The 17590-nt window shown below is 40.4% G+C and overlaps 3 protein-coding genes across 8 annotated transcripts in view; all 3 read left to right on the top strand.

The window, feature by feature from the left end:
• LOC6577883 (probable G-protein coupled receptor 158) overlaps positions 1-17590 on the top strand; it is a 37829-nt gene that overhangs the window by 7861 nt on the left and 12378 nt on the right. For all 6 annotated transcript variants that reach the window (XM_044009256.1, XM_015165888.3, XM_002003778.4 and 3 more), the window contains exon 3: positions 15423-16327. In XM_044009256.1, the coding sequence (XP_043865191.1) occupies positions 15611-16327 (717 nt within the window). In that variant the 5' untranslated portion in view covers positions 15423-15610. The remainder of the gene's footprint in view (positions 1-15422; positions 16328-17590) is intronic.
• Positions 9606-11378, top strand: LOC6577881 (aldehyde dehydrogenase, mitochondrial). Its single transcript, XM_002003776.4, has one exon. The coding sequence runs from the start codon at positions 9718-9720 to the stop codon at positions 11248-11250; it is 1533 nt and encodes a 510-aa protein (XP_002003812.1). The 5' UTR covers positions 9606-9717; the 3' UTR covers positions 11251-11378.
• On the top strand, positions 12659-14411 carry LOC6577882 (aldehyde dehydrogenase, mitochondrial). The gene has a single exon (XM_002003777.4). The coding sequence runs from the start codon at positions 12733-12735 to the stop codon at positions 14281-14283; it is 1551 nt and encodes a 516-aa protein (XP_002003813.2). The 5' UTR covers positions 12659-12732; the 3' UTR covers positions 14284-14411.

Below are 17590 nucleotides of genomic sequence, written 5' to 3' on the forward strand. Positions count from 1 at the left end.
TAATAAAAAACTACAAATATTTAAAGCTAAAGTTAGTGAGTGAGCAAGAAATAAAAATATTTATCATAAAAATATTTTATCACTGATTTTAAATTCAAAAAAGTCAATAAAAAATCATCTTAATTTTGGGGAAAAAAAGTTCTACAAATATTTTCAGCTAAAATTTGACAAAATATCTTAATTTGTATTAAGTATTAAAATTAGATAAAAATATTGCATTGCAATATTTAAACCTGGGCAATTGCATTTTCACTTTCCCATATTTAATTTCAATTTAAAAAAAAAAAAATGTACACAACAATGTAAGCCGAAATTTAACAAAAAATTTTAATCTTATATTAAAAATTCATAACGAATAAAACCAATTCCGTTTGCAAGTCTTAAAGGTAGGGCATTAAATCGGGCTGAAAGTGAAATTTCAGCTTTATTTGAAAAGTGAAATATGTCGCAAATTTTGTTGCTGTTGTTGTTTTTTATTTTTATTTTTTGCAGTCAGCAAATGAAATTGGAGCGACATTTTTACGCGCTTTCAAGCGAAATAAACACGAAAATGTTTGTGACTATTTTATGTGATATATATTTATGTGCCTAAGCGCACATATACACATATGTACACATACATACATACATGTATGTGTACATATGTATGTGCGACAGCGCCGTCAACAAAGCCAATAAAATGTTGTAACCTCGAAAAGTTCAATTTTGTTTGTTGTTGTTGATGCTGATGTTGTTGTTATTGTTGTTGTTGTCTACATTAACATTGAGATGTGCTTGACAATTTTTCAGTTCAGTTCAGTTCAGGCGCACAAATTATGCCGTAGCACAACATTGGGCGCGCCCACACAAGCTCCGCTGCTTTTTCAAGGATGTTTATCCCTGGCCGTCCACACCCGCCTCCGCCTTCTGCCCATCGTGCGAGCGGCTGCCTCTAATGCGTGCCGGTGCCGCCTAGCCAGCGACTTTTATCTAAAAGCGCACTTAGCCCAAGTAGGCCAAGTAGATTACAGCCAAAGAGCTGCTCCTGTTTACCCCACACACACACACATACACCCACATATAAATATAAGTATCTATATATATGTACATATACATTTATATATATACTTTGTGTGTACATTGATATGTATTTGTGATGTGTGCGATGAGCATTCATATGGGTAGGGTATATTATTAGAAACCTTAATTGGGTTGAATTATGATTTTATTTAAGTCAGGCACAATTTGTAATTGATCGATAGTTGAAGGAATATTTTAATATTCGGTTTGAAGAGGAAATAAGACAACATATACATATATATAAAAAAAGCGAGATTTAAAAAGAAAGAGAAAAATCGATATATGGAGAGAGAATGAGATATTGATATAGATCCAACAGAGATAAATTGAGCAAGAGTGATAGAGCGAGATTTATAGTTACAGAAGAGATAGAGCTAGAGAGAAATCAAGAGAGGTAAGATACTATCAATATAGATATTATAGACAAAGAGAGAGAAAGGGAAAAAGAGAGATATGGAGAGGTGGAGATAGGCAGAGAGAGTGAGAGATAAATCGAGAGAGAGAGAGATATGGAGAGGGGGAGATAGGCAGAGAGAGTGAGAGAGAAATCGAGAGAGAGAGAGAGATATGTAAAAAGGCCAGAAAGAGAAAGAGAAAGAAGGGAATTAAATAAGAAAAGGGAGAGCCGAATGATGGAATATGAAGAAAGCGAATAATAATATGATTTCTTATATACGCATTCGAACGTAATAATACAGTGGAGCTTAGATTATTTGCATCTTTGTAAATGGTATATTTATCAAAATAAATGTGACTCCTAAGTTTAGCCTTGGATTCGTTATCTTCAATATTTCCCACTAAAGGTCTTGAGCAAGATCAACATTTCTATATAGAAAGATGTAATCCTAATATTCCAAAACATGAATAATACAATGGAAGTCGACCATATTACCTTTTAAAATATAACTCTTATAAAATTTAGTAAATAGAATGTTCTATCGTGTAATAAAATCTAGTAAAATCCCTTACCCCAAAATCAACTTCGAATGCCATGAAAACTAATTGCATATCCTTAATTAAACACATCGACCGAAAGGAACTTTTAATTGTGACCTCTGCAAAATCTCTTCAATTTGTATATTGTTGAATAGATTACCTTTTCCAGGGGCTCTTAAGTGTATTTGAGTTGTTAATCTATAGTCTATTAGACCCTTATTGTTGACAAACATTATAGACAATGCAGCTCGTGCAATGCTCTAATGATATAAACAGCAAACACTTGAGCAAATTGCGCATGTAAACAGCCCAAGGGAGCGCTTCCAAGTGGGTTAGGCAACAACAACAACAACAACAACGACAACAACAAGAAAGGGTATGCCGGGTGCTAGACCCTGAAAAGTGATTAAAAAACAAGAAGAGAAACTTGTTGTAGAAACGACAGCAGCAGCAGCAGCAGCAGCGGAAGCCGAGACAGCAGCGGCGTTGACAGCGTTTCGTCCTTGAGAAAAGGTTTTAAGCATAGCAGAGCCGAAAATGGGATGGGCGGTGCACGGTGCGCGGCCCGAGCCGAAAAAAGCCTTTTTGGCGCAATAACAGTACAAGCGTTACAGTTTTTCATTATAGAAACCGTAATTGGAAAAGTGTTTTGGGGCTGGCACTCGATGCTTTTAGCTCAAATGTCAGACAATGCAGAGAGCTCGAGCCCTGTGAGGGCTGGGGAGGCGGCAGATGCGCGAGTGGGCGAGTGGGGGGCACAGACGTTGGCAGGAGCAGGATGCTAGGCAATGTGTTGTCCGATTTGTTGGCTTTTGTGGGTCGTCGTCAGGGAGCCCTGGTAGGTTTTGCCTGTCGCCGAGGTCTGGGGCCTGAGAGCTTAGCTGGCAAAGGATTGGGTTCTGGTCGGCTGCTTGCTGAAGCGCAGCTGCTTGAGCTTATTTAAGCACAAAGGACGCGCCGCAGGACAAAGGCGAGGAGCAGCAGCCGGGAGCAGCCGGCGCACAATTTGTCCTTAACGTTGCAATCGCTTTGCTAGTTGCTTGTTTGCCATTGTCTAATTGTTAACCATTTTTTCTCTCACTCGCACTCAGTGTGTGTGTGTGTGTTTCTATATATTTTGTTGCATTGTTTGATTGTCACACGCTTCAGCATTGTCCATGTATGTGTGTGTGTGCAATCAGGCCAAATAACATTTGTCTAATGAAAGGCGTCAGGGCTCATGGCAACTCTGCCTTGTTCTATGTCGCTCCCTGTTCCTCTCTCTCTCTCTCTCTCGCTCTCACTCCTGGTCTGCCTAGCCTCGCTGCAAGCTCCTTTCACGCTTGACTATTTTAAGCACATTACATATTATTCATTATTATTATTATTGTTATTATGATTGCCATTGCCGGACAGGCACTCCAATCAGAACCATCCATCAAAATGTTTGCCAGGCCACAAAAACAATTCCATAATAGACTGAGCAAAACCAATTACAAAATGCAACAGCTGTCGACCAGACGACGAATGGGATACCCAAACAAGGGAAGCATTGTATGCACTCATCTATTTGTGAAGCTCTATCCTTATTCTATATCCATATTTAGTTTAACAGAGAATCTTCAATCTAATGGACTATTTAGCCACTTCCTTTTCCGAAACAGCATTGCCACTTGTTTTCTCCTTCAAGTTGTAAGCTCTTGACAGCTTTTAGATCGTTGATATCTATCCTTGTGCTGTCCTCCGCTATTTCATAATGCCTAAGTGCATTGCTCAATGATTGCTGCGTAGTTTCAATCGAGTTTGCGGTTAATTATAACATGGAGCATAATTTGCAAACGACGTAATTTCTCGAGCAACAGCAACGGTTGCAGGTGAATTGGCAAATGTTGCATGCAACAGACTGATGCAAATTGCAAGTTTGAAGCAAGCAGAAAACGATTTGTGATTTACTCGTTCGTCTAGCCACAAAAATTCCAATTACCAGGGGAGAACGTCAAGTTGTTGGGACTCAAAACTGTGCAAGAGACAGGCATACACACATACATCTGCACTATATGATATAACCAACAACAATGTGGTTTCAATGTGTGTGTGTGCTTGTGTGCGAGTGTGGCAAGGCAGCGCAGAAAAGTATGCTACAACAGTTTCGCACGGCACTGTTAATTGGAAACTGTGTGTGCGAAACTGTAAAACCAATACACACACACAAAAACATATACATACACACATATATATTTATGTATAAAGAGAGGGAGAGCGAGAGTGCAGCTCGCATTAGCTGCAGTTGAGCGAGTGTCAAGGTGAGGCCAGGTGCGACGCAGCCAGGCAGAAAACAAGCAACAACTAGCTAGCAAACAGCAACAGCAATAACAGCAGAAACAGCAACAGCAACAGCAGAAACATTAGCAACAACAACAACAGCAACAGCTGGCTAAGCTGCTGCACTATTTTCGTTTTTTTTTTTGGGAGGCTCCATATCTAGATTTGGCATCTGGCCAAATCACATAATCGGCGACTTGTTTATGGCGCATGTGCCAAAAGGGTGTGGGCCCAATATACTCTGAATTGTGTCGAAAACACACGATAAAAACGTGTGCCTATCGAAAGTGTTCGACTAACAAATACCCAATTCATTAATGTCAATGAAGCAAAAAGTTTTTGATTGAGACTCTTCGAGCTACATAAATGTGTGGTTTGGCATGAGCGGGTATATTTCTATAGAAATGATCAAAAGCCGGTATATATCGGTTAGCAACTGTTGTAATTTTTATACGCCTTAAAATTTCATCTTATAGCAAAAAATATATAAATATAAGAAAAGCACAAACTTCGCCTAAGAACCTATTTCAAATCGATATTTATCGATTAGTTTTAGTTGCATGCAATATTAAAATTAAAGGTTAGAGCTCATTTTATTGCCGTTATCAACTGTTGCCTGTTACATTATCAGTATCAAAAGCAATAATACCCTTTATTTGCCATTTGCCCAATGGGCATAGGGTATAATTAATTTCAATTAGCGTCAATTTGTTGAATGTCCCATTTGCTCCACACGGAAATTTGCAAGGCTATTAAAAATAAGTACAAATAAAAATGATTCATAAATTACATTTTATTCGATTTAATTGGAATTGAAATTCTTTAAAAAAAATATGGAGAAAACCAAAAACCGAGTTCAATTTAAATTTTTGTTTTTGGTTATTTAAACGTTGTTGCACTTGCCACAGTGTAAAGATTATAGTAGCCACAGTGGCACTTGAAAAGCGCTTTGCAGCATATGCCACGCGCCCTAGAGGCGGCGCTCAGGGTTGAGTTTCGGGTTTATCCGCAACCAGCTACTGCGTCCACTGGGGAATCCTTATATTCTGCGCGCATTCGTTTGCTTTTGTCTTTTACAGTTTTTACGCTTTGTATTATTATTTTGCTTTTTGTATTCTTTCACCATCTGAGCATGTGCCACTTGTTTGAGGGCGTGGCAGTCCCCAGTGCATAGCACCAACCATAAATGACAATATGAACAATCCGGTTAATTAACCAAAGACTATTTTATATAGAGATTATGGGAGTGCTCGAAATTGATTGTCAAACAGGTCGAGAGAAACTTAGCCAGAAATGGTTTATTAAATATTATTAAGGCAAAATATTAGCTGGCTTCAATTTAACTCTATCCCGCTTTAAATTATGCTATAAGTATGTATATATAAACAGCAAAAATAATTTATAAGTTGACTTTATATACATATAACAATTTATTTTTAATTTATATAAAAAAATTATATTCCATCTTAAATCTATTTTCTGTGAAAGCTCAAAAATCGCAATGTAGAGAGAGAGAGAGCATTAGATAGTTTGTATGCAGAATACTATTCGGAGCTTAACTATGTTTATAGCTGCTTTTATTGCCAGCGGAGCACTTTCAATTAAATTGCAATTTGCGTTGATATAAAATTGCAATTGACGTAATTGGAACTGTGTGTCAGTGTGTATGTGTGTAAGTGTGTTTGTGTGTTTTTAGCGTATACATAGTAGATGCATGTATGAGTGTGTGTGTGTGTTTGTGTGTGTGTCTATTGGGTGATACTTCTGACATTTTTAAATGCACTCAAATGGTGACTGCACATCAAACGGCAATCAGCATAATTTTAACGATGAATGCAGTTAAAGTTAATTGCATGTAAAAAGTGAGCGCGTGGTGACAGACCTCCATAGTTAATTACATCCCTATCTAGACACGTGCATGTGTCGCATATCTATCCATATGGGGGAGGGAGGGAGGCGCGCACAGATAATGTATATATGTATGTTAATAAACAATTACAGCCGAATAGCCGCAATGTGTCAGCCAAAGTTGTTGAGCTGTTAAAGTGGCAATAATTTTTAGGAAACTATTTGATGGAAATATAAATATTAATTACTGAATAATATGCGAAAAATATTTTTAAAATGCGGCTTAGGCTTGGGAAATGTAGAAGGTAACCACACGAACTAGTTTATTTTTATGTTTATTACAAAATGTCAAAAAACAACCACAACAAACTGGTTCATGCTTATGTTTATTGCGATATGACAAGCCACATGAACTAGTTCATTTTTGTTATTGATATAGCGTAGAAAATATGTAGTGGAACAGTTCAGCTGGGTTTTGATATGTGGCTTAATGGTAGAAGGATTTTTTGTGATTTGATAAGTGTTTTAAATTCATCACATATTATAAACATATGAACCGGTTCATTGTTAAGCTCATATTTAGGGCTATAGACTTAAGATAAGATTTTGTAAATATTCTCATGATATTCGTAATACTATTTAATATATATATATATACTAGCAGTCCCAGCAAGCGTTGCATTGCCCTACCCTTATTTCTAGGTAAAAAATGATTAAAAGGTATGTTGTTCAGGTTGGGATACACTCTAATTAATTTATTAATCAGATTTTCATTCAAGCACCTTGCCAAAACATCAGCGGGTATTGTAAAGCGTCATATGAACGGTGCGTTTCAGATATTCTTTGTAGTTACGCAGCACTGCGTCGTGTAAGCACAATATCGCGTGCTTCCAAGCTTTCACCAACAATCAGGATTGCCACTTCATCGATTGTTGGAGCATTAAATGTGCGTTCATGTGTTCCAGCTGGTCTTTTATCTGCTCTGATTACTATTTTATAGTCATCTCTTGGCATGCGCTCTAAAGCGGTCTTGAACAACTTGACCAATGCATGATGTTCATGAAGCATTTGCTGCAAATCTTGGAGAATTGCTCTTTTCATCGCAGTGTTGATTTCTTGGCGCCGATCAAGTTGCTCTTCCATATTGCCCATGAAGTATATTTGCAAGAATTTGTGCTGTTCATCTTCAATAGGTTGCAGTGATCCAATGCGATGGCAAATCTGGCCTTGAATCTTTACATTCAAAGCCATAGTTATAGTTAGATTTACAAACACTTTTTACAGAAATCTAACCAACTACATTATCCCAAATAAGAAAATAAAATTTTTAACGTAAATTACCTTAAATGTCGGATTATATCCGTGTTCTTCAATAATTTCCGCCCCAAATGAAGTCATTTGGAAACAGGCATTGTATTTTTGAGTGTTCGCTAGAAAATGTCGTGATTCTAGTGTTTCGCCATAAAGCAGGGAACGCAATGGCTCTGGTGGCGAGACCACTAATGGCAATGTCACTTTACCACTAAGGCAGCACAAACCGGGCGTTTCACCAGCAAACTTCAATGCGCCACAATGCTGGCAAACAACGTCCATTGGACCAATGCAAACTAAACGATTCAAGCTGTAGTCAATGGTACAATCATATCGAAACGCTGCTCGATTCAAATCAATCCTTGAACCATTTCTTATTGCCGTTTCACGGGCTGCCTCTCTTTGAGAAGCACGAATTAAGGCCCTTCTTTGCTGGGTACTAACGCGGCGCCTTTCTCGTTCTTCGTCAGATAATTGACTCGCGGTATTCCGTAGCCTAATTGCATTATGGGTCCGCTGGGAAAGATTAGATCTTCTAGGACGCGGCATTTTCATTAATAGTAATACTGAATATGCACAATCGCACAAAACCACATAAAATATCGAGAAATCGAGAAATATAAATAAAAATTATTTACAAAAATAATGTCGAGAAATACAAATATAAATTATTTACAAAAATAATGTCTGAGAAAAACAAATTCAACAATACCTACCTGAACTTTCGAGATATTTTGCTTTTGTCCGTATGCGTATTGTTTTTCAAAATTTTTTTTTTTAACAAATGTGCTTTTTTATGAATAGTCAGGTTCGCCTGAGGCTGTGCCGTAGACTGACTGACTACATTTGTTTATTTACTTCTACACTATTGTCAAAACTGTCACTGTTACCAAGCCTACTGGGTATAAAAATTTTTTCAGTATTTTTAAGACCCTATACTAAACTCGTTGCGGAGACAAATCCAACAAATCAAAAACCATGAAAATTGGTTCAGCCCAAATCAAGTTATAAGCAGTCTTCACTTTTACACAACTTTCTTTTATATATATAGATATATATTTTTTTCTTTTTTTTTAGAATTCATTTAAGCCATTGGTTAGTGCTTAAGCTCAATTAAGATTCACGAATTGAAAAAAAAAACTGGTTCATTTGCGCTTATTATTATTGTACATACTCTACTACTATTTTAAAGATATTTAATAAGTGCTCTAGTGATAGATCTCTAAAGTGTGTGAAATGCGCAAGTGGATACAAATGAACCAGTTCATTTGAGACTAAGTTTACTTACAATAAAAAAAAACAAGTAAGAAAGCTCTAGTCGAGACTACTCGACTACAAGATCCCCTGAACCCTTGGAGTAATAGCTATTTCAATAATTTTTCGCGTCTTTCAGCGTGCACACACAGTGTGTGCACACACACACACACACACACACACACACACACACACACACACACACACACACACACATACACAACAATTACATACATATACACACACAAGCAAAAACACGCATGGGCGGCAGTGACCGCTTACTATGAGAACTTAATTGCTTAATAACTTTTTTTGTGGACATACGATCTTCATGAAACGTTCAGATTATGATTATAACATGGATATGCATGTAATTGCCAAAGCACAGTCTCTAGTATTTGAAATACGCTTTTTACAAAAGTGAGGGTGAGGGGGTGAATTTAAGGGTGAGGGGTAAATTTTAACAAAAACCGAAATTGTATAAATTGCATATAAGAATACATTAAAAATTTGAAGACTCTAGCAATAAAGGTGTAGAAGATATAATTTTATAACTGGTTTTCGATATGGGTTTTTATCGATAAAAAAATATCGGGATGAGTTATCGATTTTTAATGATAAACTTGATATGCGCGTTGTAATTACGGATATTATAAAAAATCTGAAATCGACGCGTTCATACATACGGACAGACGGACGGACAGACGGACAGACAGACGGACAGGGCCAAATCAACTCAGCTCGTCGCCCTGATCAAGAATATATATACTTTGTGGGGTCTGCCACGCCTCCTTCTGCCTGTTACATACATTTCAACAAAACCATTATACCCTGATTACCCATTGAAAATGGGTTCAGGGTATAAAAATACGGATATTTTTTTTATGGAAAAAGGTCCTAGTTTCGATCACGTTTACTTTTCGTTTTATAAACTTTGGAGCCAAAATTTATTAAAATATTTATTTTTTTCGGTGTTTGAAATTTCCATAAATATCGCATTCATCTAAGATGCTGCTGGGTGTGAAGTTTGCAAATCTTATCATGCGCGCTGCTTGCTCAAAAGCGCCCAAACCTGAAAGGTGTCCGGAAATCAAGCACACAGGCATTTTTATAAATAATGAATGGAAAAACAGCACTTCGGGTGAAAAGTTTGACACTATAAATCCAGCCACGGAGGATACGATTGCCTCCATTGAAAAAGGCGGCACAGAGGACATAGATCTGGCTGTGAACGCGGCGCAAGAGGCGTTCCAGTTGGGCTCGCCCTGGCGTCGCATGGACGCCTCGGACAGAGGTCGCCTGATGAACCGACTGGCCGATCTCATCGAGCGTGACAGCCTCTATCTGGCGAGCCTGGAGACAATCGATAATGGCAAACCCTTCGCAATATCCTACGCAGTGGATTTGCAACTGACCATTAAGAATCTGCGCTACTTTGCCGGTTGGGCGGACAAGAATCAGGGCAAAACTATTGCCGCAGATGGTGACTTCTTTTGCTATACACGGCACGAGCCGGTCGGCGTGTGTGGCCAGATTATACCCTGGAATTTTCCCATTCTGATGCTCGCCTGGAAGCTGGGGCCCGCTCTGGCGACGGGCAACACCATTATATTGAAACCCGCCGAGCAGACCCCGCTCACGGCTCTGTACGTGGCCCAACTGATAAAGGAGGCAGGCTTTCCGCCAGGCGTGGTCAACATTGTGCCTGGCTACGGGGACATTGGCGCCCATCTGGCCAAACACCCGGGCATTGATAAAGTCGCCTTCACTGGCTCCACGGCGGTGGGCAAACAGATTCAAGCGTCTGCGGGTGCCGGCAACCTGAAGCGAGTGACGCTCGAGCTGGGTGGCAAATCGCCAAACATTGTGCTGGAGGACGCCGACATGGAGCACGCTGTGGAGACGTCCCACTTCGGGCTCTTCTTCAACATGGGCCAGTGCTGCTGTGCCGCCTCGCGCACCTATGTGCAGGATAAGATCTACGACGAGTTCGTGAATCGCAGCGCAAAGCGGGCCAAGAAACGCAAACTGGGTGATCCTTTCGATGAGCAGACAGAACAGGGCCCACAGATCAGCGCAAAGCAGATGGAGAAGATCTTGGAGCTAATCAAATCGGGCGAAAAGGAGGGAGCTAAGATGTTAACGGGAGGAAAGCGAGCCAGTCAACCGGGCTACTTTGTGGAGCCCACAGTGTTCGCCAATGTCAAGGACGACATGACTATTGCCAAAGAGGAGATCTTCGGGCCTGTGCAACAGATCTTGCGCTTTAGCGACCTCGAGGAGGTTATCGAACGGGCCAATGACTCTAGCTACGGCCTGGCCGCATCCATTTTCACCAAAGATCTGGACAAGGCCAACTTTCTGATCAACGCTTTGCGCGCTGGCACCGTTTGGATCAACACGTACAACATTTTGGGTGCTCACACGCCCTTCGGCGGCTATAAAAATTCCGGGAAGGGGCGCGAGAACAGCGAATATGCTTTAACTAATTATACAGAAATCAAGAGCGTTATTGTCAAGGTGACAGAGAAGAACTCCTGAGTATGATGCACAGCTACAAACGATAGCACGTGTCACATTTTAATAGTTAAGCAGATTGCGATATTTATGATTGTGTACGATTTACAGCAATTAAATAAATTATGTGGTTACACAATTAAAACAGTGAATACGTTTTGGATTTGTAAAGGAAATACATTGCAGATACATATATGTATATGTATATATAACTTCCCCGTAAATCTGTGTAATAGAATCATAGACTGACTCAAATATCATCTCTGCTCAAGCTTCCGGGTATCTGCTAGTTGGGCGACATATTGGAGACATATTATTCAGTGGAAGCAATTTATAATAAACTAGTTGTCCCGGCGAACTTCGTACCGCCTAACGGTCTCTATATATATAAAACAAAGTAGAGTTTGTTACAAAACTTATAATTCGAGATCTGCTGCACCAATTTTCATGGTTTTTGATTTGTTGGATTTGTCTCTGCCCCGAATTGGAAACAGGCATTGTATTTTTGAGTGCTCGCTAGAAAAGTAGGGAACGCAATGGCTCTGGTGGCGGGACCACTAATGGCAATGTCACTTTACCACTAAGGCAGCACAAACCGGGCGTTTCACCAGCAAACTTCAATGCGCCACAATGCTGGCAAACAAGGTCCATTGGACCAATGCAAACTAAACGATTCAAGCTATAGTCAATGGTGCAATCATATCGAAACGCTTCTCGATTCAAATCAATCCTTGAACCATTTCTTATTGCCATTTCACGGGCTGCCTCTCTTTGAGAAGCACGAATTAAGGCCCTTCTTTGCTGGGTACTAACGCGGCGCCTTATGATTATAACATGGATATGCATGTAATTGCCAAAGCACAAGTCTCTAGTATTTGAAATACGCTTTTTACAAAAGTGAGGGTGAGGGGGTGAATTTATGGGTGAGGGGTAAATTTTAACAAAAACCGAAATTGTATAAATTGCATATAAGCATACATTAAAAATTTGAAGACTCTAGCAATAAAGATGTAGAAGATATAATTTTATAACTGGTTTTCGATATGGGTTTTTATCGATAAAAAAAGATCGGGATGAGTTATCGATTTTTAATGATAAACTTGATATGCGCGCTGTAATTACGGACATTATAAAAAAATTTGAAGTCTCTAGCTCTTATATCTTCTGAAATCGACGCGTTCATACATACGGACAGACGGACAGACGGACGGACGGACAGACGGACAGACAGACGGACAGGGCCAAATCAACTCAGCTCGTCGCCCTGATCAAGAATATATATACTTTGTGGGGTCTGCCACGCCTCCTTCTGCCTGTTACATACATTTCAACAAAACCATTATACCCTGATTTCCCATTGAAAATGGGTTCAGGGTATAAAAATACGGATATTTCTTTTATGGAAAAAGGTCCTAGTTTCGATCACGTTTACTTTTCGTTTTATAAACTTTGAGCCAAAATATATTAAAATATTTTTTTTTTTTTCGGTGTTTCAAAATTCCAAAAATGTTGCTTTTATCTAAGAGGCTGCTGGGTGTGAAGTTTGCAAATCTTATCATGCGCGCTGCTTGCTCAAAAGCGCCCAAACCTGAAAGGCGTCCGGAAATCAAGCACACAGGCATTTTTATAAATAATGAGTGGAAAAACAGCACTTCGGGTGAAAAGTTTGACACTATAAATCCAGCCACGGAGGATACGATTGCCTCCATTGAAAAAGGCGGCACAGAGGACATAGATCTGGCTGTGAACGCGGCGCAAGAGGCGTTCCTGTTGGGCTCGCCCTGGCGTCGCATGGATGCCTCGGACAGAGGTCGCCTGATGAACCGACTGGCCGATCTCATCGAGCGTGACAGCCTCTATCTGGCGAGCCTGGAGACAATCGATAATGGCAAACCCTTCGCAATATCCTACGCAGTGGATTTGCAACTGACCATTAAGCATCTGCGCTACTTTGCCGGTTGGGCGGACAAGATTCAGGGCAAAACTATTGCCGCAGATGGTGACTTCTTTTGCTATACACGGCACGAGCCGGTCGGCGTGTGTGGCCAGATTATACCCTGGAATTTTCCCATTCTGATGCTCGCCTGGAAGCTGGGGCCCGCTCTGGCGACGGGCAACACCATTATATTGAAACCCGCCGAGCAGACCCCGCTCACGGCTCTGTACGTGGCCCAACTGATAAAGGAGGCAGGCTTTCCCCCAGGCGTGGTCAACATTGTGCCTGGCTACGGGGACATTGGCGCCCATCTGGCCAAACACCCGGGCATTGATAAAGTCGCCTTCACTGGCTCCACGGCGGTGGGCAAACAGATTCAAGCGTCTGCGGGTGCCGGCAACCTGAAGCGAGTGACGCTCGAGCTGGGTGGCAAATCGCCAAACATTGTGCTGGAGGACGCCGACATGGAATACGCTGTGGAGACGTCCCACTTCGGGCTCTTCTTCAACATGGGCCAGTGCTGCTGTGCCGCCTCGCGCACCTTTGTGCAGGATAAGATCTACGACGAGTTCGTGGATCGCAGCGCAGAGCGGGCCAAGAAACGCAAACTGGGTGATCCTTTCGATGAGCAGACAGAACAGGGCCCACAGATCAGCGCAAAGCAGATGGAGAAGATCTTGGAGCTAATCAAATCGGGCGAAAAGGAGGGAGCTAAGATGTTAACGGGAGGAAAGCGAGCCAGTCAACCGGGCTACTTTGTGGAGCCCACAGTGTTCGCCAATGTCAAGGACGACATGACTATTGCCAAAGAGGAGATCTTCGGGCCTGTGCAACAGATCTTGCGCTTTAGCGACCTCGAGGAGGTTATCGAACGGGCCAATGACTCTAGCTACGGCCTGGCCGCATCCATTTTCACCAAAGATCTGGACAAGGCCAACTTTCTGATCAACGCTTTGCGCGCTGGCACCGTTTGGATCAACACGTACAACATTTTGGGTGCTCACACGCCCTTCGGCGGCTATAAAAATTCCGGGAAGGGGCGCGAGAACAGCGAATATGCTTTAACTAATTATACAGAAATCAAGAGCGTTATTGTCAAGGTGACAGAGAAGAACTCCTGAGTATGATGCACAGCCAGAAACGATAGCACGTGTCGTATTTTAATAGTTAAGCAGATTGCGATATTTATTATTGTGTAAGATTTACAGCAATTAAATAAATTATGTGGTTACACAATTAAAACAGTGAATACGTTTTGGATTTGTAAAGGAAATACATTGCAGATACATATATGTATATGTATATATAATTTCCCCGTAGATCAGTGTAATAGAATCATAGACTGACTCAAATATCATCTCTGCTCAAGCTTCCGGGTATCTGCTAGTTGGGCGACTCTGCGTGGGCTTGCTGACTCACAGCCTTCCATGAAGACATATTATTCAGTGGAAGCAATTTATAATAAATTTCCCTTTATTAAAATTTACTGAGCTATGCATATCTATAAAAAAGTTCCTTAGCTATTATTAGCAAAAAACAAAAAATCGAAAAAATAGAAAAAAGTTGATGCTTAAATGTTGTTTAAAGTTTTCCATCTATTTTCATAAACTATGTGCACTTTTTCTTTTTTTTTCCTGAAATTATGTTATGTAATTCAACGCTGCAGAGGAGGACAAAAACTTGGTCCGTCTTTGGGCCACTCGACAGGGCTCGTAGTTTTATTAATTATGAAATTGCTTCCATCCATCTATGTATATATATTTGTATATAGGTATATATGTATGTGTAGGCGAGAAGTTGGCAACTTTTGCTACTTGAAGTTTGCAGCGCTTGAGCCAAAATTTGAATATTTGCCTTTTTTAATGCTCAGCTCGTATTTGGGGTGGATTAGTTAGGTCTAGATGTTTGAGACTGTAAGAGCTATATAATGCTTAAAAAACTAATGATTTTCTTGGTTTCACATATCTATGATTCATGATCTTTGATTCTTCTCATATACGTACTCTGAAAGAAGAGAAAGATAAGAGCAGTAGCAGTAGCATTCTGGTTTCACAAGCTTAAGCTTTAAGAATCTTCAGTCTCTTCTCTAAAATATAATATATCATTAATTTGTACAGAGTTTGATTAATTCCCATTTCCAACACTCTCACTGAAATGCCTGCCGGGTATCTCGTAGTCGGTCATGCTCGTTTCGAGCACTTTTGCTTTATTATCTTTGCTGCATTTTTGACTACAAGAAACAAACTTTTCTCATTTGCAGATGTGCGCGCTGTGCCACACGTGGAATAACAAATTGAAGCTGCCCAGCACGTCACGCCCACAACGATTACAAGTGCTGCAACTAGAAGATAGAGAAGGCGAACCAGAAGAAGAAGGAGAAGTAAGAGGAGTGAAAGAGCAACAGCAGCACAAATTTTTATACAAAATACCCCGAACAACTCTAGTGATATGGAACTGTGCATAGCAACAAAGTCAAAAGCTCAAAGTTCAATGCATGAAATCAACTATCAAAATATTAATAATATTAATAAGAATCATAGTAAACGTGAATGCAGCAAAAGCAACAAAATATGCCACCAAAATCAAATGAATACTCTAACGAATACTCAACTATTCAGCCACAAATGCCACACGAAACACAGAGATCGAGACCACCTGAAAAAGCAACAACAAAACCAACGAGCAACTGCACAAAATAGCAACAAACACAACAGCAACAATAACAACATTTGCTATCTGCCATGCCACAGACTTCATCAACTGCTGCCACTGCTGCTGCTGCTGTTAGCCTTGCTGCCACATGCGACAGCATCGCCCGGCAGCAGTCGACGCGATGCTCTGCTCGCCTACTATAAACGCGCTCAGGTGCGCGAGAGCGTGCCGGAATACCAGCTGCACGAGGTAAATGGCTTTGATTTCGATGAGGTGCTGCCCGTAGGCAGTGTGGTGTCCGCGCTGACTAATGCGGAACGCTTGCGCAAACGCAGCGCCACAACGACTACAACCACAGCCGAAGGCACACCACCAACAACGGCAGCAACAACAACAACAACAACACCAGCTGCGGCACAAACAACAACAAGTTCGGCTACAGCCACTGGCAGTAGCAGCAAAAAATCAGAGAAATGTGAACCAAAAGTCCTAGAGACGCTGCCCGATGAGCCGGTAAGTTTTGAATGAAATTTGATAATACCTTGACTAATACTCCTTAGTGATAAATACAAGTTATTTGTGAACAAGTTATTTGTGTTGGCATCTCAGCAGTTAACATTTCGTTTATTAGATCTAAACAGCTTTGGCATACGTTGCGCGGTTATGCAAGCCTATTCGCAGTCTGTTAACAACTTGAATGTTTTTACATAAATTTAGGCAAGCCTAACTCTTTTCTTAAAAGCTAGTGCTTAAGCCTAGCTTTAGCATTTTTGCCGTAAGTTGTACTGTTATGGAACCCAATTATCAGTCTGTCAACGCCTTGAAGCCATACCTCAAAAATCACTGTTGACCGTTTCTCGACATCTTCTTTTATTCACTCTGGGAATAAAATTAGAGAGCAACCGATTGCTTAGGTTCTTTTACAAACTCATTCGGGAAGGGCTGAAAACGGTTTTCTTTTTATACCCTGAACCCATTGAAAACGGGAAATCAGGGTATAATGGTTTTGTGAAAAGTATGTAACAGGCAGAAGGAATCTTCGCAGACCCCATAAAGTATATATATTCTTGATCAGGACGACGAGCTGAGTCGATATAGCCCTGTCCGTCTGTCCGTCCGTCCGTCCGTATGAGCAAAAGGATCTCAGAAGATATAAGAGCTAGAGAGCTGAAATTTGGCATGCATACTCGTGTATACCATAGGCAGTACAAGTTTATCATATTTTTTCGATAACTCATCCGATAACTTTTTATAAAGAATAATCGAAAAATCGACTTGGTTTTTTCAGCCTAATTTGAGCACTTTTAGACCTGGAGACTTCAAATTTGCGTTGTATATAAAGTTAATGTATACAAAGATTTTGAAATTTACAGATTTTGGATACCACGCCCCCTTCGCCCCCAATTTGTAGAAAACGCATTTCAAGTACTAGAGACTTTGGAATTTACATACATTTTAACCATATGATTACGCTCTGAAAGTTTCATTAAGATTGTATATCTACAAAAGAAATTATTCAACAAATAAATTCTCATAATATAGCCCACATTGCAGCGCAGCCCAAGCGCAGCCGCTGCTAACTGCGTAGTCAGCAGAACGCGTGCTTATAAGTGCATGTGTATGTATGTGTGCATAAAAGAAGTCCAGAATAATTAGAATATCAGCTTGGAGGGTTCAGGGTATTTCCTAGTCGAGCAGTCTCGACTGGAGCCTTCTTACTTGTTTTCATATACTTCGCTGCTGTATTGTGTTCCCTACCCTGAACGAAAATCGTCT

Source organism: Drosophila mojavensis, unplaced genomic scaffold (genome assembly GCF_018153725.1).
Source record: "Drosophila mojavensis isolate 15081-1352.22 unplaced genomic scaffold, ASM1815372v1 contig_49, whole genome shotgun sequence".
Taxonomy (NCBI): domain Eukaryota; kingdom Metazoa; phylum Arthropoda; class Insecta; order Diptera; family Drosophilidae; genus Drosophila; species Drosophila mojavensis.